The 20,335-nt window shown below is 48.7% G+C and overlaps 2 protein-coding genes across 5 annotated transcripts in view; both read right to left on the reverse strand.

Annotated features, from left to right (window-relative positions):
- Positions 1–1,121: 1,121 nt before the first annotated feature.
- Positions 1,122–20,335, reverse strand: part of SORD (sorbitol dehydrogenase) — a 40,075-nt gene continuing 20,861 nt past the window's right edge. For all 4 annotated transcript variants that reach the window (XM_054041025.1, XM_054041028.1, XM_054041027.1 and 1 more), the window contains 2 exons: positions 8,361–8,482; positions 1,122–4,277 (listed from right to left, as the gene is read on the reverse strand). In XM_054041025.1, the coding sequence (XP_053897000.1) occupies positions 4,112–4,277; positions 8,361–8,482 (288 nt within the window). In that variant the 3' untranslated portion in view covers positions 1,122–4,111. The remainder of the gene's footprint in view (positions 4,278–8,360; positions 8,483–20,335) is intronic.
- LOC128843900 (myb/SANT-like DNA-binding domain-containing protein 2) lies at positions 12,601–15,389 on the reverse strand. The gene is made up of 2 exons (XM_054041029.1): positions 13,857–15,389; positions 12,601–13,145 (listed from the first exon to the last, which is right to left on the reverse strand). Exon 1 carries the CDS (start codon positions 14,614–14,616, stop codon positions 14,080–14,082), a length of 537 nt encoding a protein of 178 aa, XP_053897004.1. The 5' UTR covers positions 14,617–15,389; the 3' UTR covers positions 12,601–13,145; positions 13,857–14,079.

Genomic DNA, 20,335 nt, shown 5'->3' on the forward strand with positions numbered 1-20,335 from the left:
ATTAGCTTCCCCAGCCCAAGCCAGGTACTGACGGGGGCTGTGACATGAACACTGATCCATACCCCTGGTGACCTCATTGAACTGACAGATCCAGCCCTTTTGCTCCTGCCACATGCTTGCCTCAGATATCCAGCATTAGAGATAGCACTGCTTTGTCAGCACTAATAAACAAACGAGTTAAATCGCCATACAGCCAATGCCTGCAGGGAAGGACGTCATGAAGCTCTGAAGGTTACCGGCTCCTGAGTGTCCGGAGTGAGTGAGGAGGTGGCAGTTTGGGTGGTCAGAGTCAGTGGCATGTGCTGCTCCATGAGCAGACTAAGAACAGCGACCTAAGTGCTTAGCTCACCTGAGTTACCTCCCTGTGTGCCTGGCTGCTGCTCTGCATCTTTAAACCCCTCAGAATGATGCTGAGCCTTTCTAACAGCACAGTATACTCTCCTGTGGAAAGAATTCCTAACCCTCCAATCCCAGCTCCCTTTGTGCGGCAGCCCCCAGCTAGAAGGATGAGAGTTACAGCATGTGGAGATCAGGGTCTTAGGTTGGCCCACAATCGGAAGAGGTCTGGAGGTGCCACTTGCACAGATCTCCCCTACACTATGTGGCGCTGGTGAATGGGCTTGGCCACCTCCATAGCATTCCTCTCTTATGATGTGATGTTCTCATTATAATAGTGCATAAGGCCATAACTGACCTGCTGGCCATAGAATAGGGGCAGCTGTGAACTCTGCACTCTTCTCCACTGGCCTCAGTCACCACTTGCTGGATCACTATGTTTAAGGATAAGAAGATAACAAAGGCTCATCCTAGGAAAAGTGCCAAGACTCTCAGCTATCCAACACTGACAACTGGGCAGTTGGGCTTGTGATATGGACTAAAATCTGCAACCCCCTTTTAGCTCCTTTGGGCACACCCAACGGAGGCACTCCTTAGGCAAATGGGGCATGCCCAGCTACTGAGGTGGGGAATGGGATTGCACAGGGATACAGCTGGCTCAAACCTTCCTTAGGAAGGCGTGTGGGATGGGACGAGAACATGGTCCCCAAGATGAACAGCCACAAATCCCATCAGGAACCACCACCAAGTGCTTTGAGAAACATACAGCAGGCAGTGAGACAGGCCCATTTCCATCAACATTTATTGTGAAAGCTCAGTACTGGCCCAAGAAACAGACCTCAGGCCATTAGGCAGATTTCTTGCTAACAGAATAAAAACAACTGGAAACACAAAGTAGGAGATGGAAATAGCAGGCTGTTTTGTTATTTGCAACTCAGTGAGCTTGTACCCCACAGCACAAATCATTGCCCTGTGCTTGTGATATGGATTAAAATCTGTAACCCCCTTTTAGCTCCTTTGGGCACACCCAACAGAGGCACTCCCTAGGCAAATGGGGCATGCCTAGCTCTGAGAGAAGCAATTGCAGTGGCACAGATCCAAGCTGCTGAACATCCAATCACAAACTGAGCACCTACCATTCAACATATCCCATCTTTTCCTGTGTTATCAGAATTTAAGAACAAAACATTTTTAATGAATTATTATTTCATCAAAGTAGCTAAACCCCTCTAGTGACTGGCCTCTGCCCCTCCCCCAGGCAGATCAGTCCAGCCTCTGGCTTAAAGCTTTCCATTCTCATTGTGCAGGGATAGTGTGCACAGAGCTGGTGCAGTGGATGGGTAAGCATTGCAGACTTCACCTCTTCAGTACAACCTCCTGTGCTAAAAAACAACAAACCAATAAACCCATGGAAACTCTTGTGAAGTCGCCTTTCCTTCCCCAATGCTCACTTTTCACTGGAAGAAAAGGGGCTGCTCAACCCATCTTTGTATCCTGTGTTGCAAAATCTGGATCTGTAATTCTCCATGGGTGCAGATCCACTAGTGCTAGCAGCAGAAGAAGCTGTAAGTGTAGCCTTTTTGCACTACCATGGAACCTAATCCTGCTGCTGGTAAGAATGTCAAAGAGTGTCTGCTCTGCAGCCTCCACATTCCCCTCACAGGTGGAGATGTCTAGGTGGGGAATGATGGAGTAGCTGTCACAACTATAAAAGGAAGGGTAACAGCCCTTCTGTGTACTATACTATAAAATCCCTCCTGGCCAGAGACACCAAAATCCTTTTACCTGTAAAGCTCAGGTAACACCTGACCCAAAGGACCAATAAGGGGACAAGATACTTTCAAATCTTGGTGTGGGGAAGGCTTTTGTTTGTGCTCTTTGTTTTGGGGGTTGTTCGCTCTTGGGACTAAGAGGGACTGGGCATCAATCCATGCTCTCCAAATCTTTCTGAACAAGTCTCTCATATTTCAAACTTGTAAGTAACAGGCAAGGCGTGTTAGGTTCATCTTTGTTTTCGCAACTTGTAAATGTTCCTTTTGCTAGAGGGTTTACCTCTGTTTGCTGTAACTTTGAACCTAAGGCTAGAGGGGGTTCCTCTGGGCTCTTTGAATCTGATTACCCTGTAAAGTTATTTTCCATCCTGATTTTACAGAGATGATTTTTACCTTTCTTTCTTTAATTAAAAACCTTCTTTTTAAGGACCTGATTGATTTTTCCTTGATTTAAGATCCAAGGGGGTTGGATTTGGACTCACCAGGAAATTGGTGGAGAAGTCTCTCAAGGCTACCCAGGGAAGGGTTATATTACTTGGGAGGGAGATATTCTGGGGGGGTGGAGGGGAGGTACACAGAGTTTCCCAAATAACTCATAAATAATGTGGGTGGTGGCAGCAAAAGCAGATCTAAGCTGGTAGTTAAGCTTAGAGGTTTTCATGCAGGTCCCCACATCTGTACCCTAGAGTTCAGAGTGGGAAAGGAACCTTGACAGTAGCCATGGCTGGTTTCTCTTGCAAGTGCTTTGTGACTGCTGGAGCCTGAATGGTGTGTGTCTTGTTAAAGCTGTTTGCAAACATTATGGGAAAACAACTTGCATTTGATATGCCTATCTCATGGAACTGGAAGGGACCCTGAAAGGACATTGAGTCCAGTCCCCTGGCTTCGCTAGCAGGACCAAGTACTGTCCCTGAGATTTTTTGCCCCAGATCCCTAAATGGCTCCCTCATGGATTGAGCTCACAACCCTGGGGTTAACAGGCCAATGCTCAAACCACTGAGCTATCTCTCCCCCCCTCCCCAAGAAAAAGAAAAAAAAATCATAGAATATCAGGGTTGGAAGGGACCTCAGGAGGTCATCTAGTCCAACCCCCTGCTCAAGGCAGGACCAATCCCCAGACAGATTTTTTTTGCCACAGATCCCTAAATGGTCCTTCAAGGATTGAGCTCACAACCCTGGGTTTAGCAGGTCAATGCTCAAACCACTGAGCTATCCCTCCCCCCCTTTTACAACATGAATGTTAAAGAACATCACACAGAGATGAAATGCCCAGACTTCATTCCATGTTTGTAAATCCCTGACAGAGTATTCAAGTATTAGTATTCCATAACTCCGCTTTGCAGGGGATTGTACACAGGTCTGACCGCACCGAACAGGCCCAACACCCGCTTAGAACAAATCTTGGCCCAGAATAGTATTGTCCCAGCCTTGAATAGAGCCCCAGACAAACTATTCTGCACAATTTTCATTACCATCAACAGGAGTCAAGTGTGAAACTCTTATTCAGTGCTTCAGCATGTACAAATCCCGGCTGTGACATAGGTGGTTCTTCAATGCAAGTGGGCAGGGTGAAGCCCTTTGTCCGATATACAACATAGAGAGATCGATGGTTTTCAGAATGTATAGTCTATTAGAGAAGAGGTGAATACCAACAGGTCCTCTCCAGGAGAAAAGTTCTCCTCTCAGGATCCTCAGTGAGCTGCATTCGTAGGGGAAGAAGACTGAGACAAGATCTCCTGTACAGATCTGAGGGGAGGATTTTGGCCCAAATTTGGTTCCCAAATAGTTGTTCCCCATTTAAGCAGCTATAAGGCTGTAAATATCCTTAACCCATAATCCCTTTTCCTTCAATGCACTGTCTGCACAACAGGTGATGGTAACTTTATTCCCCAAACACTACATACTACTTATAAACTTATGATTACAGTTCCCATCTCACTATAGAGCCCATTCGTCGTCTTTAAGCCAGGCAGTATAATAGGGGAGGAGTGCAGTGCCATGCTTCAGGGATTCTGGTCACTGGGGTCACACTTTAGCATAACTTTCACCCCCAAACCCTTCTTGGTTGTCTCAAAGGCCTCCAGCGCTTTTTCCAAAGGGAAGCGGTGTGTAACCAAAGGCTTGATGTCCACTCTCTTGGATGCAAGCATAGAAATCGCCATGGGCCACCTGGAAGGGAACACAAACAGCGAAAGATAAGGGTAGCCCTCTAGGTCTAGGGAATTTGTATATTGACCAGCAGATCTGCATAATTGCACAAGAACCATCCAGACATGAGGCAGCATTCTTACAACGCTCAAAAACAGGACATGACAGGTCTGCAGGGGCCTTCCTCAGTTATTGCTAAACAGGCGAGAAACAATTTCTTTAGAGCCCAGTTCCATATGTCACTCCCATAAAATCATGCAAAAGGCTTCAGGACTGAGCTCTCAAGCAGAGTGCAAAGCCTGCTCATGATTAGCAGGGACTATATGGGACAGGGCAGGTCCATGGCTCTGTCCCTGTCCCCACATTCCACACTGGCAGGCAGAGCAGGCCAGGCTCAGAAGCACACACACTGCAACTGTTCAGGGGTGGAGCAGTGAGAACTCCAGGAGCTCCATGAAGCACAGTGCCTCCTGGAGCTCCTGTTGGAGCAGGGGACCTCAACTGAGCCCTCTGCTTGCAGCTCGTTTACATCCTGATTCTCTGCTTGCTATAAAACACCACCATAGTCTTTCTGTTTGGAAGCACTAAGCTTGCATTGGCCAAGGGTTTATGAGGTTTTGTGTATAAGGCAATGACTCCAAAGTGAGTACAGTAATACTGAGCCAATGGTTATGCACACTCTTCACATGGGACAGCTAGCTGTGGTCTGCTCCAGCAGAATAAGTGACAAGCATTGGGAATTACTATGTATTCAAATCACAGCAAAATGAAGTTTGAAAAAATATCAGTGCTGCGCGCTGCTCCTTTATCGCTCTGCCTCCTTGGTTATGCATGTTGGTTACTAGGTAAAATCGAAACCTCAGGCCTCTCTATTGTGTTTTTAGCTCAAATGGTTCACTTAGAGTTCAGTGCATTTAAGGAGCCAGTGGTGTGTATCCACAGATAACTGCTTGTGCGTGCCAATACTGCCCCCTTTGGTGGTAAGAGGAGTATGGAAATTCACAGAGTAGCTTCCACTGGTTGTATTGCACTTGTATTGGCTTACAGCTCAAACTCTGCCTGGGCAAAAGAATTCAACAGAGATTGATGGGATCGAACAAAACCAACACAGAAACAAACCTTCCAATTAAACAGATCCCCCAGGATGAACTTGAAGAGACAAAGATCTACACAAAACTAAACCCAGCTCTGCCACATCAGTGAGACCAAGGTTATAGCCTGCTCCAGAGAGCACGGCTCAGTCCCATCTACACTGCGAGACTGACCTACATCCATCAACATGGCTGTTTCTACAGCATAGACCAGGGTGGGCAAACTTTTTGACCCAAGGGCCACATCGGGGGGGGCCACAACTGTATGGCGGGCCGGGTAGGAAAGGCTGTGCCACCCCAAACAGCCTGGCCCCCACCCCCTCCCACTTCTTGCCCCCTGACTGCCCCCCTCAGACCTTCCAACCCATCCAACCCCAGTTGCTCCTTGTCCCCTGACCACCCACCCTTAACTGCCCCCCAGGATCCCCTCCCCTTATCCACCCCCCCGCTCCCTGTCCCTACTGCTCTCCCGACCCCTATCCACATCCCCACTCCCTATCCACATCCCCACCCCCTGACAGGCCCCCTGGGACTCCCACTCCCAACCCTCCTTGTTCCCCCATCCCTTGACCATCCCCCAGAACCTCCGCCCCATCCAACCGCCCCCTCCTCCCTGACTGCTCCCCAGGATCCCCCGCCCCCTTACCCAATCCTCCCCACTGCCCGCCCCCTTACCAACAGCAAGAGCTCACAGCTGCGACACTGAGCCAGAGCCAGCTGCACTCCCCACACTGCCCAGCGGGAGTGGTGGGCCAGAGCGCGGCCTGCACGGTGGCGTGGCTGCAGGTGAGGGGGGACAGCGGGGGAGGGGCTGGGGACTAGGCTCCCTGGCCGGGAGCTCAGGGGCTGGGCAGGACGGGTCCCGTGGACCAGATGTGGCCCACGGGCCCTAATTTGCCCACGTCTGGCATAGACAGAACCTAAAACTGTATAGATGAGGTCTAAATCTGTGTCTTCTTTATTCAGCCATTCTGTCATAATTACATTGCCATAAATCACATGACAATTCCATGAACAAACCCTTGGAGATCAGAGCTGGGAAACTACAGCCTAGACTAAGTGCAAAATCACCAAACTAGCAAGACTGGATCAAGCTTGTTATAGGTAAGGACCTACCAGATTCACTGCCATGAAAAATGCATCATGGACCATGAAATCTGATCTCCCCCGTGAAATCTGGCTATTGTAGGGGAGACTGGATTTCACATAGTTGGGTGGACAGAGAGCAGTAGCTGCTGACCAGGAGCTGAGCTCTGAAGGCAGTGTCACCCCCAGCAGCAGCGCAGAAATGAGGGTGGCATGTTATGGGGGGGTCATCAATTTTTGGGGGGGTCAGGACTGGCCTTACAGGTGTGGGCGAGTGGGCAACCACCCAAGGCCTTGTGGTCAGGGGGGTGCCATGGTCACCCCCTCCCACACACACACGGAGTCAGCCCAAGGCCCTTTTAACTCCCAAGCACTGGGTGTGGAGCCAGGAAGGGACAAGGCTGAGGGCACCCCAGCTGGGGGCTCCTACTGTCCGCTGGGCTCCAGGTGCTAGTCCCGGACAGGCTGGGGATGGACAGGACTTCCTTTTCCTCTGCACGGGCCATGTCAGACCCATCTTTGGGAACGTCCCCTGGCTGCAGGAAGCTCCACATCTGTTGTCTGGTAGTCCAGCTCTGAAGGCAGCGCTGCCACTAGCAGCAGCGCAGAAGTGAGGGTGGCATGTATGGTATTGCCACCCTTACTTCTGCACTGCTGCTGGCAGTGGTGCTGCCTTCAGAGCTGGGCACCTGGCCAGCAGCTGCCCAGCTCTGAAGGCAGTAGCACAGAAGTAAGGGTGGCAATACCATGATCTCCCAGCAATAGCCTTGCAACCCCTCCTCCCCACCACCTCTTTTTGGGTTTGAATCCCCAGGGTTACAATACCGTGAAATTTCTGATTTAAATATCTGAAACCATGAAATTTATTATTTTTAAAATCCTATGACTGTGAAATTGACCAAAATGGACCAGAAATTTGGTAGGGCCCTAGTTATAGGACACAAACAAGTAGGATCTTATTTTTACCCTCTAGATCTGCAGGATTGGTTGTTAAATCCAGGTTCATATCCCACTGCCACAAGAGGTCAAAACACACACATGACAGGATTTTCAGAGGGTTTGATAATTTTGCAGCCAATAATGAGATGTGTGTCTATCTGCGTGAAGGCAGAGCTCTCAAACTTCTTCCCAGCACAGACCGTATCTCATTACAGAGATTGCCTCATGGACACCTCCCACCCGTCCTCCATTGCCCACACCCCATTTCCTCACTGCCACCTCATCTCCCCACCTACTCACCCAACTTCTGGCCCACATCTACCCACCCCCACATGCCCACTCATCCCCTGTCTCCCAGTGCCCAGCTCCCCACCCATCCTGCATTGCCCACCTCCCTTGGCCACCACTTCCTCATTGATTCTCTATCGCCCAGCTCCCACTCCTCATGCATTGGCCACTTCCCCATCCATCTCCCAGCCCCGACCTCGCCACACAACCCCCTCCTCACCTATTCCCTATCATCCAGCTCCCACCTCATCCCGCATCTGCTGGCCCCCACCTATCCTCCAGACCCACCTCCCAATCCATCCTCCAACTCCTTACCCATCTCCTGGCCCCCATCTTCCCACCCAATCTCCATTGCCTATTCCTCCACCTCACCCATTGCCTGGCTCCCACCTCCTCACCATTCCTGTGTTGAAGGGGGAGCAGGTTTGCACTGCACACATTTGCCAGTTTCCCTAAAATGTTGCAGTGTCACTTGGAAAGCCAGCCAGTCTCCAAGACGCGTGATGCAGGAGGAGTGGGGCTGATGGTCTGACAGGGACCCCACTCTGCAACAGGGACATTTACATTGTCCTGAGAAGGAGTGATTAGAGGGGGAACATTACAGGGTCTTCCATTTCCTCCTTCCTTGTGGAGGAATTAATTCCTTCATGGACAATGGAGTAGTCTGTTGGCATGCCAGTGCACCCTGACCAATACTCACGTATTGCAGTAGCGAAATATCCCCTTGATATCCACCTCCCGCACAGCAGCATTCACGATGGGGACATGGACCATCTCCGGTCCCAGCCCCACCAGAACCAGGGTCCCGCCCGAGCGAGTGGCCTGAGAAGGAATAACAGAAACAAAATAAATGCAAGTGCTGCCTGCCCATGGAAGGTGACAAGCTCCTGTGTATATAGCAAAAATGGACATTGCTGCCAGTTTTCTGAGCAGGCTATAAAAGGAGTTGATACCCTAAAGCAGTGATTCTCAAACTTTTTTGATCGGGTCCCCGCTTCTGTGTGTCTGTAGTCATTTACACCCCACCCCACCCCCGTTTCCCCCCCAGTGCATATACCCAGCCAGAGTGGAGAACAGCGGTTGCTTGCTGGGGGCCCAGTTCTGAAGGCAGCAGCAGCAGCAGCAGCAGCACAGAAGTAAGGGTGGCAACGTGAAAAGTGGTATTTGACAATATCACTTTTCACAGCAGACTTAGTGCCCCATTGCCAACCTTACTCCTGCGCTGCTGCTGCCACCCCGGGGCTGACAGCCAGAACCCCGCTGCCTCCAAGTGAGCGACTGGGGAAGTGGGGGGAAGGAGAGCCTGAGCCTGGGCTGCCTCCTGGTGAAGGATGAGTCGAGGGAAGAGAGCCTGAATCTAAGTGGTGCGGCTCCAGCTGTCCCCTTTCTCTCCACTTCCCGGGTGTGCACAGCCTTTCTTTATGAGCCCACCCACCAGGGGCTGACAGCCACAGCTCTTAAAAAAAAGCACACAGTTCACGCCTCCCTTGACACATTCCCGCACCTCCCTTGGAAGGCCTACCCCACAGCTTGAGAACCACTGCCCTAAAGCATGTACAGGCTTGTACTTGGGGCAGCTGGCCCATCCTGCAGTTCACACTGCCACAGCTACATTCTCTCTTTAGCATACTAGCTTGATGACAGCTCACACGAGTATGCCTCCTTCAGATGGGAAGCACACTCCCAGCTTCAAGTGTAGACATACCCATAGGTGCTTTTGACGTTTCAGACAGTTTCCAATAAAACCACCCAGATCCTCTTCCCCATCATCCTGTGCATGGAGGTGTCCCATTCTCCTACCCTTCTAAGTCCCAAGGTGGCACTCCACTGCTCTTTGTACATACACAAGGAGGGGACAGAGAGTGGTCAGGACAGAGGGAGCAGTGAGTGGGCTGTGGAGAAGCACATTGCTCCCCCTCAAGCCCTGCAGAGCTTACCAGGAAAAGACAGTACACTGTATGGAGCTGAATTGTTTTTTCTAGTGAGCTCCATGTATGGGTCCTAAGGACCTCTGGCAAGGGAGTCCCTGCTAGTTCAGCTCTCCTGGAGTCTAACTGCCAGGGGGCAGGGAGAAAGGCACTGGGGCAGAGCCGAAGGATAAAATGAACAGGTGCAACCTGCACGGCATTGATGTAATCACCTCTACACTGGGGTTTTGTACTGGGCTGCTCCACTAGTGGCTGAAACACCCCTGTAGACAAGGCCTAAGAAACAAACTATCCCAATTACTCTTATTAATTATTCGTGTAACAGTAGCATCTAGAGGCCGCATGCAAGATTGGGGCTCCACTGCAAGAGACAGTCCCTGAGTCCCTGCCCCAGAAATTAGAATCTAAACAGACAAGCTGGACAGAAAGGGGAACAGGCAGGGTTCAAGGTCACACAGCACTGCAGTGTCGGGAGTGGGATTACAACTCAGCCCTTTTGAGTCACAGTCCAGTGCCCTGCCACAACACTATGCTGTCAAAACATTAAAGTTGATAATAAAATAATTTCACGGCAGGAGTGCTCAGAATGTCTAATAATAACCTGCACATCTATTGATGTATTTATTCTGCCTGAGCTGCATACCAGCACATTATTTTGGATCTCTAAATAACGCTGTCAGTTACTCCATAGCACATACAACTTAGGGTACGTCTACACTATGAGAGTAGTTCGATTTTACTTAAATCGAATTAGTGGAACCGATATTACAAAGTCGAACGTGTGTATCCACACTAAGAACAGTAATTCGACTTTGTGAGTCCACACTAACGGGGCAAGCGCTGACATTGGAAGCAGTGCACTGTGGGCAGCTATCCCACAGTTCCCGCAGCCCATTGGAATTCTGGGTTGAGCCCCCAATGCCTGCTGGGGAAAAAAAATGTGTCAAGGGTGGTTTTGGGTAACTGTTGTCATTCAACCGTCACTCCCGCCCTCCCTCCCTGAAAGCGCCGGCGGGCAATCAGTTCGCGCACTTTTCTGGTGAGTGACAGCGCGGATGCCACAGCACTGCGAGCATGGAGCCTGCTGCGACCATCACTGCAGTTATGGCCATTGTCAACACCTCGCACCTTATCATCCACCTTTTTCAGAGTCAGATGCTGAGAAATCGGGTGGGGAGGCTACGGCAGCACGGTCAGAACATTAAGTCTGAGAGTGGCACAGACCTCTCACAAAGCATGGGACCCCGCGCTGTGGACATCATGGTGGCAATGGGTCATGCTGATGCTGTGGAACGGCAATTCTGGGCCCGGGAAACAAGCACGGACTGGTGGGACCGCATAGTGCTGCAGGTCTGCGATGAATCACAGTGGCTGCAAAACTTTCGCATGCGTAAGGGAACTTTCCTGGAACTTTGTGAGTTGCTGTCCCCTGCCCTGAAGTGCAAGGACACCCGGATGCGAGCAGCCCTGACTGTCCAGAAGCGAGTGGCCATAGCCCTCTGGAAGCTTGCAACGCCAGACAGCTACCGGTCAGTCGCGAACCACTTTGGCGTGGGCAAATCTACCGTGGGGGATGTTGTGATGCAAGTAGCCAACGCAATCGTTGAGCTACTGCTCTCAAAGGTAGTGACCCTGGGAAACATGCAAGTCATCATAGATTCCCAAACTGCGGTGGGGCTATAGATGGAACTCATATCACTATCCTGGGACCGGACCACCAGGCCAGCCAGTACATTAACCGAAAGGGCTACTTTTCAATGGTGCTGCAAGCACTGGTGGACCATAGGGGACGTTTTACAAACATCAACGTCGGATGGCCGGGCAAGGTTCATGACGCTCGTGTTTTCAGGAACTCTGGTCTGTTTAGATGGCTGCAGGAAGGTATTTACTTCCCGGACCACAAAATAACTACTGGGGATGTGGAGATGCCTATAGTCATCCTCGGGGACCCAGCCTACCCGCTAATGCCCTGGCTCATGAAGCCCTATACTGGCGCCCTGGACACTGAAAAAGAACTCTTCAACTACCGCCTGAGCAAGTGCAGAATGGTGGTGGAGTGTGCTTTTGGACGTCTCAAGGGGAGATGGAGAAGCTTACTGACTCGCTGTGATCTCAGCGAAACCAATATCCCCATTGTTATAGCAGCTTGCTGTGTGCTCCACAATCTCTGTGAGAGCAAGGGGGAGATGTTTATGGCGGGGTGGGAGGTTGAGGCAAATAGCCTGGCTGCTGATTACGCACAGCCAGACAGCCGTGCGATTAGAAGAGCCCAGCGGGACGCGCTGTGCATCCGGGAGGCTTTGAAAGCTAGGTTCCTCAGTGAGCAGGATAACCTGTGACTATTAAGTTTGTTTAAAGAGAAGCTGAACCTGCCCCCATTTCTTTACCCACTTAATGTTGACTATCCTCTCCAGTTACATACCCCCTTCACCCCGTTGCCCCCTTCCAACACACCTTTAAAAATAAAATAAATGGAACTTTGTTCATTAACACCGTTTTCTTTATTAAGGGTTTCGTGGTAAAGGGTTGAAACTGGGACGCAGACTGTGGTGGGGAGTGGGCGTAGTGATGGAAAGGACGCTTCTAAACTTGAGGAATGACAGGCTCCTGCTCCTAGAGGGTCCACAGTGGTGGACTGGTTGTTTCAATGGAGCCTGCCACCCCTCCTTTTCGGAACTCTGTGTGTGGTGGCTATGTGACTTTGTGGCGGGGGAGGACGGTTACAGATCCCCTGCTACGTGGCTCTGTCATCCAGGCTAAGGACCCCTGCATAAGATCTGTAACCGCCCTCCCCCGCCACAAACTCACATAGCGCCCCCCCCCCCCCCCCGAACATGAAAACCACCTCCCAGACTGACCAGGGTGCCTAGTGACTGCAATGTGTGTGTGACCTGGTGCTGAACCTGCCCCCATGTCTGTACCCTGGTAAAGGTGACTGTCCTCTCCAATTATCAACCCTCTTTCCCCCCTTCAAACACACTCTCCTCTAAAAGAACCTGACGGAAACAGTAATGAACAGAAACGTATTTTTTATTAACAACTACACAGTTAGGGGATGAAACTGGGACGGGGGCTTGGGTGAGGTGCTTTTGGAGTGAAGGAAAGGACTTATCAAAACTTTGGGAATGAGAGCCGTCTGTTACTTGAGCAGTCTGCAGGAGTGGAGTGACTGTTTTCACGGCCCCTGCCGCCCCTCCTTCTTGGGACTTTGGGTGAGGGGGGTCGGTTAGAGATAGACTGCAGCGGGGCTCTGTCCTCCTGTCTCCGGTCCTGCAGAACATCAACAAGGCACCGGAGCGTGTCCGTTTGCTCCCTCATTAGTCCAAGGAGCGTTTGAGTCACCTGCTGGTCTTCCTGCCGCCATCTGTCCTCCCGTTCGCTGTGTGATCGCTGGTATTGCGACATGTTCTCCCTCCACTGGGTCTGCTGTGCCGCCTCAGCTCGGGAGCAGCCCATAAGTTCGGAGAACATCTCGTCCCGTGTCCTTCTCTTTCGGCACCTAATCTGTGCCAGCCTCTGGGAAGGGGATGCCGGGGTAGGTCGGGAGACACTCGCAGCTGTGGGATGGGAAAAAGGGAGTGAATTCCTCACAAAGATACATTTTTGTGAACAATGAACATAGTCTTTCTCTGTGAACAAGACCTTGCACAGCACTTATCACATGCGCACTCAGGACAAGGTCAAATTTTCGGCCTTCGCATTCAGTGCCTGGGGTCTTGGAGTACAGATCACATAAGCAGGAATTCGGAATTCGGCTAGCAGGCTGACATGGTAAGCCATAGACTTTTGGCTGCTGAAAGCTTAATTTATAGCAGTGCCCTCCTTTTACGTTCAAAGCAGTGCCCCTAGCGTTGGCCAGTTCCTGCTGCTGGCAATCCGGCCAGCATGAACTCTGCCCCTGTCCCATCCCCCTCGCGGCTGTCCGCGGGAAAGATCCCTGTATGCTGCCCCTGTCCCGCCTCCACCGCGTGGCTGTAAACCGCTGGTTACAGTTATGTAAAGGAACAGGCAATCAGTCCCAATACTAACATTCCCCTAATTTAAAGCAAGTCACCATGAGTGATATCACTCTGATGAGGATCTCTGACACAGAGAAAGACCGCATGCTGCGTGAATGCCAGCAAAAACCAGGGCCGTATGCCGCCATGCTGTGCGAGGCACTGATCCTGGAGTACTTGCTGCTAGCCTGGCGCGGAAAAGTTTCCTACCAAGGAGGACACAATAAGGCCGCTCTCCCCAGGAACCTAATGCAAAGGCTTTCAAATTACCTCCAGGAGAGCTTCATGGAGATGTCCCAGGAGGATTTCTGCTCTATCCCCGGACATATTGACACAATTTTCCAGTAGCTGCACTGGCAAGGACTAAAAAGTAGAGCGCCTAGGGCAAAGTAATCATGAAAAACCCATTGTTAATATTCCATTCCTGTTCTGATCAAAATAAATGTTTACATGTTTAAAACACTTACCGACTGATCCTTCCCCTGATTCAGGGTCAGGGTTGGTAAGGGATCTCCGTGAGGGTGATGAAGAGATCCTGGCTGTCTGCTGAAATCAGCGTTGTATGCGCTGTCAACTGCCTCATCCTCCTCATCTCCTTCCTCATCTTCCCCGTCCGCGAAATCTCCGAGGAAGCGGCCGTCGACAATACTCCATTGTCAGAGTCCACAGTCACTGGCGGGGTAGTGGTGGCAGCTGCACCTAGAATAGAATGCAGTGCCTCGTAGAAACGGCATGTCTGGGGCTGGGATCCGGATCGTCCATTTGCCGCTTTGGTCTTCTGATAGCCTTGATTCAGGTCCTTGATTTTCACGCGGCACTGCGTTGCATCCCGGCTGTATCCTCTCTCCGTCATGGCTTTGGAGATCTTCTCGTAGACCTTCGCATTCAGTTTTTTCGATCGCAGCTCCGAAAGCACGGACTCATCGCCCCACACAGCGATCAGATCCAAGACTTCCCGATCAGTCCATGCTGGGGCCCTCTTTCTATTCTGCGATTGCATGGTCACCTCTGCTGGAGAGCTCTGCATCATTGCCAGTGCTGCTGAGCTCGCCACGACATCCAAACAGGAAATGAGATTCAAACTGCCCAGACAGGAAAAGGAATTCAAATTTTCCCGGGGCTTTTCCTGTGTGGCTGGTCAGAGCATCCGAGCTCGGACTGCTGTCCAGAGCGTCAACAGAGTGGTGCACTGTGGGATAGCTCCCAGAGCTATTAGCGTCAAATTCCATCCACACCTACCCTAATTCGACATGGCCATGTCGAATTTAGCGCTACTCCCCTCATCGGGGAGGAGTACAGAAATCGATTTAAAGAGACCTCTATGTCGAACTAAATAGCTTCGTTGTGTGGACAGGTGCAGGGTTAATTCGATTTAACGCTGCTAAATTCGACATAACCTCCTAGTGTAGACCAGGCCTTAATGATGTTCTCAATGGGTCTTCAATATCCCACCTGGGCTATATTCTTGGCTCTTGGCACCTGACCCAAGAAGGATCAATTCTCTTTCAAGCCTGGGATTGAGAAGTTTTCTGAAGAAAACACTGCTTAGTCACAAGTGCTGTTATTTGCACAGGCCTACGTGACTGCTGACAGGTTCCGCAGTGCTCCAGACCACAGCAAGTGGGAGCTGCAGAGCACAGAGATAGGCATGTGCATCCTCATTGCAGGGACTGGCTCATACCAGGGACCCAGCCTCACTGTAACTAAGGATATCTCAGCTCTTTGATACTGCTCTGGCAGCCAGAGATCTACAGATCTCTAGGTTTCAGAGTAGCAGCCGTGTTAGTCTGTATCCGCAAAAAGAACAGGAGTACTTGTGGCACCTTAGAGACTAACAAATTTATTAGAGCATAAGCTTTCGTGGGCTACAGCCCAGTTCTTCGGATGCATATAGAGTGGAACATATATTGAGGAGATATATATACACACACAGAGAGCATGAGCAGGTGGGAGTTGTCTTACCAACTCTGAGAGGCCAATTAAGTAAGAGAAAAAAACTTTTGAAGTGATAAGATAGTACTGGGCTATCTTGATTATCACTTCAAAAGTTTTTTTCTCTTACTTAATTGGCCTCTCAGAGTTGGTAAGACAACTCCCACCTGCTCATGCTCTCTGTGTGTATATATATCTCCTCAATATATGTTCCACTCTATATGCATCCGAAGAAGTGGGCTGTAGCCCACAAAAGCTTATGCTCTAATAAATTCGTTAGTCTCTACGGTGCCACAAGTACTCCTGTTCTTTTTACAGATCTCTAGAGATCTTCTAGAGAAAGGGCCCTAGCTCCAGGATTCTGATGATGCTGAAAATCCAGACCATAATTTTCAAATGTCTGAAGTCCTCTTAGACCATGAGTTCAATACAGTCACAATGATGTTATAGCAATTGTATGACAGGTGGAATGTATGGGACTAGATCTGCACAAGGAGGAATCAATATGCAGATCTCTACCCGCCTGGCAGATGATCAGCCACCTTCGTGGAATCACTATGCTCCAACAACCCCCCCAAAAAGGGAGAGGCAGAAAAGTGACATTGTTCCCCTTCTCCCAGTGGAGGTTCCCAGGAAAAGATGATGTTGCCAAACAGAGTATGAATCAGTGTCTAATCTCAGATATGAGGCTAGGTTACACTCCCCCACAACACAAAGTGCAAGAGACGCCAAAATCCCACTGCTTGCAAATATAGCTCAGTTGTTACTAGGCTGCAGAGCAGCACTCCTGAGACAGGAGCTATCTGTAGTGCAGCTTGTTTCAAAATCCCAGTGCTTCCGGGCACTACTTCCTCTAGGCTTCACTCATCTCGGTTAGTCACAGAAAACTTATGCAAATAGGTCTTTATTTAACTTAGAAATTGCCGAGACCCTGATTGCAAAATCAGTGGGGTCAGTGTAAACAATGGTAATGTTTTCTGCAGTAAATATAGACTCATAGTACATTAATATTACATCAGAGGGAGAGCTCATGTGATCATCTAGTCAAGACAGCATGGAAATGTAGGGCTGGATGAGACCTCAAGAGGTCATCCTGTCCAGCCCCCTGCACTTGGGCAGGACCAAGTAAACCTAGGTGAGCCCTGACAGGTGGCTGTCCTACCGGTTCTTAAAAACTTCCAATGACGGGGATTCCACAAACTCCCTTGGAATCCTGTTCCAGAGCTTAACTACCCTTAGAGTTAGAAAGTTTTTCCTAATATCTAACTTAAATCTCCCTTGCTGTAGACTAAGCTGATTACTTCTTGTCCTGCCTTCAGTGGACATGGAGAGCAATTGATCACAGTCCTCTTTATAACAGCCCTTAACATATCTGAAGAACATTATCGGGTCCCTCCTCAGTCTTTTCTCAAAACTAAACATGTCCAGTTTTTATTACTTTCCCTCATACGTTAGGTTTTCTAAATGTTTTATAATTTTTGCTGTTCTCTGGACTCTCTCCGGTTTGTCCACACCTTTCCTGAAGTGCAGCACCGAGAACTGGATACAATACTCCAGCTGAGGCCTCACCAGTGCCAAGCAGAGCAGAACAATTCTGTCCCGTGTGTTACATATGACACTCCTGTTAATACACCCTAAAATGATAGCCTTTTCTGCAACTTTATCACATTGCTGGCTCATAATTTGTGATCTACTCTAACCCCCAGCTCCTTTTCAGCAGTGCTACCACCTAACCAATTATTCCCCATGTTGTAGTGGTGCATTTGATTTTTCCTTCCTAAGTACAGTACTTTGCACTTGCCTTTATTGAATTTCATCTTGTTGATTTCAGACCAATTCTCCTATTTGTCAAGGTTGTTTTGAATTCTAAGCCTGTCCTTCAAATTACTTGCAACCCATCCCAGCTTGGAGTCATCTACAAATTTTATAAGCGTGGTCTCTGCTCCATTATTCAAGTCATTAATGAAAATATTGACGAGTACCGGACTCAGGACTAACCTCTGCAGAACCACATTAGATAGGCCTCCCAGTTTGACAGAAAACCATAGAATCATAGAATATCAGGGTTGGAAGGGACTTCAGGAGGTGATCTAGTCCAATCCCCTGCTCAAAGCAGGACCAATCCCCATTGCTAAATACTTTTTGAGCACAGTCTTTCAACCATTTGTACACCCACCTTTATAGTCATTTCATCTAGACCATATTTCCTTAGTTTGGCTATGAGAATGTAATGTGGGAATGTATCAAAAGTAGGGCTGTCAAACGATTACAAAAAATTAATTGCAATTAATCATGCAATTAAAAAAAATCAATAGCGATTAATTGCACTGTTAAACACTAATAGAATACCATTTATTTAAATATTTTTGAATGTTTTCTACATTTTCAAATATATTGATTTCAATTACAACACAATAAAAAGTGTATAGTGCTGACTTTATATTTAAGTATTTGCACTGTAAAAAAACAAAAGAAATTGTATTTTTCAATTCACCTAATACAAGTACTGTAGGGCAATCTCTTTATCATGAAAGTTGAATTTACAAATGTAGAATTATGTACAAAAAAACCCTGTATTCAAAAATAAAACAATGTAAAATTTTAGAGCCTGCAAGTCCACTCAGTCCTATTTCTTGTTCAGCCAATCACTCAGACAAACAAGTTTGTTTACATTTGCAGGTGATAATGCTGCCCGCTTCTTGCTTATGTCACCTGAAAGTGAGAACAGCAGTTCTCATGGCACTGTTGTAGCCGGCGTCGCAAGATATTTACGTGCCAGATGCGCAAAAGACTCATATGTCCCTTCATGCTTCAACCACCATTCCCGGGAACATGCGTCCATGCTGATGACGGGTTCTGCTCGATAACAATCCAAAGCAGCGAGGACCGACACATGTTCATTTTCATTATCTGAGTCAGATCCCACCAGCAGAAGGTTGATTTTCTTTTTTGGTGGTTCGGGTTCTGTAGTTTCCGCATTGATGTGTTGCTCTTTTAAGACTTCTGAAAGCATGCTCCACACCTCGTCCCTCTCAGATTTTAGAAAGCACTTCAGATTTTTAAACCTTGGGGCGAGTGCTGTTGCTATCTTTAGAAATCTCACACTTGTACCTGCTTTGTGCTTTGTCAAATCTGCAAATCAACTACTACGTGACCCCAGGAGGAGAGACCGAAGCTTGAGCCCACCCAAGCCCCACCACCCCTGGTGGGGGGCCAAAGCCAAAAGGCTTCAGCCCCAGGCAGAGGGCCTATAATCTGAGCCCCAGTGCACAGGGTTGAAGTCCTCAGGCTTTGGCTTCAGCCCCAGGCAGTGGGGCTCGGGTTTCAGCTTCAGTCCTAGGCCTCAGAAAGTCTAAGACAGCCCTGGTGACCCCATTAAAACGGGGTCGTGACCCACTTTGGAGTCCCAACCCACAGTTTGAGAATCACTGCACTACAGTACTTTTATGAGGTGAGTTGAAAAATACTATTTCTTTTGTTTATCATTTTTACAGGGCAAATATTTTTAATAAAAAATAATATACACTTTGATTTCAATTACAACACAGAATACAATATATATGAAAACGTAGAAAAACATCCAAAATATTTAATACATTTCAATTGGTGTTCTATTATTTAACAGTGCGATTAAAACTGCGATTAATCGCGATTCATTTTTTTTAGTTAATTGCGTGAGTTAACTGCGATTAATCCACAGCCCTAGTCAAAAGCATTACTAAAATCAAGATATATCAGATCTAGTGCTTCCCCGTAGCATTAGGCAAGTAACCCTGTTAAAGAAGGAAATTAGGTTGGTTTGGCATGATTAGTTCTTGACAAATCCATGCTGGATATTCCTTATAACCAGAAGACATCTGGTCGATGATCAGTCCCATAATTGTAGGCACAAATACTAGCATTGCTATGGCAATCTAATGGATAGCAATGAGAATCCTGCACAAATACTGAGGGGAAGATGGGACCAGTGCTTGAGAGCCTAGAGATGGAAAAGGCCCATCAAGTCAGAGCTGTTCCCTAGAATACATTACCCTATGTTTTGTCTGTACCATTCTACATCCTAGCAGAATGCACAGTAGGGGGTATGGCCCTGTGATTCAGCCTGCATTTTCACTTACTTGGCTTCATTTCAGTGCTCCTAGTTCTTACTACAACTAGCCTTCCAACAGCACTGCTAGGGTACAAAGGGTACATGAAGCAAGTTGCCCAGAAAAGCTCACAAGGCAAACAATGCATACATACACAAGCCAAGGGACAGTGTGTGAAATTTGGGGTAAGACAGAAGAAGAAGGTGCTTGGTGGACAAAATCTCGGAGACAATTCCAGGCTTGAGAGGAGTGGGGGGCAAGTCATGAGTGGGAGGAGACACAGGAAGCAGTGAGGACAGTATATGAAAGATGAAGAGGGGACATATGACAAATTGGGGATGCTAACAGATAACGGAGTGAGGAGATGAAGAGCCATTGAAGGAGATACTGTAGAAGTCAGCAAGGCAGGAGGAGAATGGGAAAACACAACATCAATCAAGGATGGGAAAACACAACAGTTCTGCCAATCACCATTACCCACAGAAGACCACGGCCAATTGGGAGCCAACACAACACATTCCCTTGGGCTGATGCAACCCTCTCTTTCTTGCATGCTGTGTGCTGCTAGCTGCAAGGGAAGTGGAGCTGCTCACCTCAATCAATGGCCAACATAGACATCTACAAACAGGAGAGGTGAAGGAGCAAGGAGAGGACACAATGCATAAAGAACTCAGCACCCTCTCTATGCCACACGTCAGTGCAGAGTACTGCACAGTAAGCCAGAGACCA

The sequence above is a fragment of the Malaclemys terrapin genome, chromosome 10, assembly GCF_027887155.1.
Source record: "Malaclemys terrapin pileata isolate rMalTer1 chromosome 10, rMalTer1.hap1, whole genome shotgun sequence".
Classification (NCBI taxonomy): domain Eukaryota; kingdom Metazoa; phylum Chordata; order Testudines; family Emydidae; genus Malaclemys; species Malaclemys terrapin.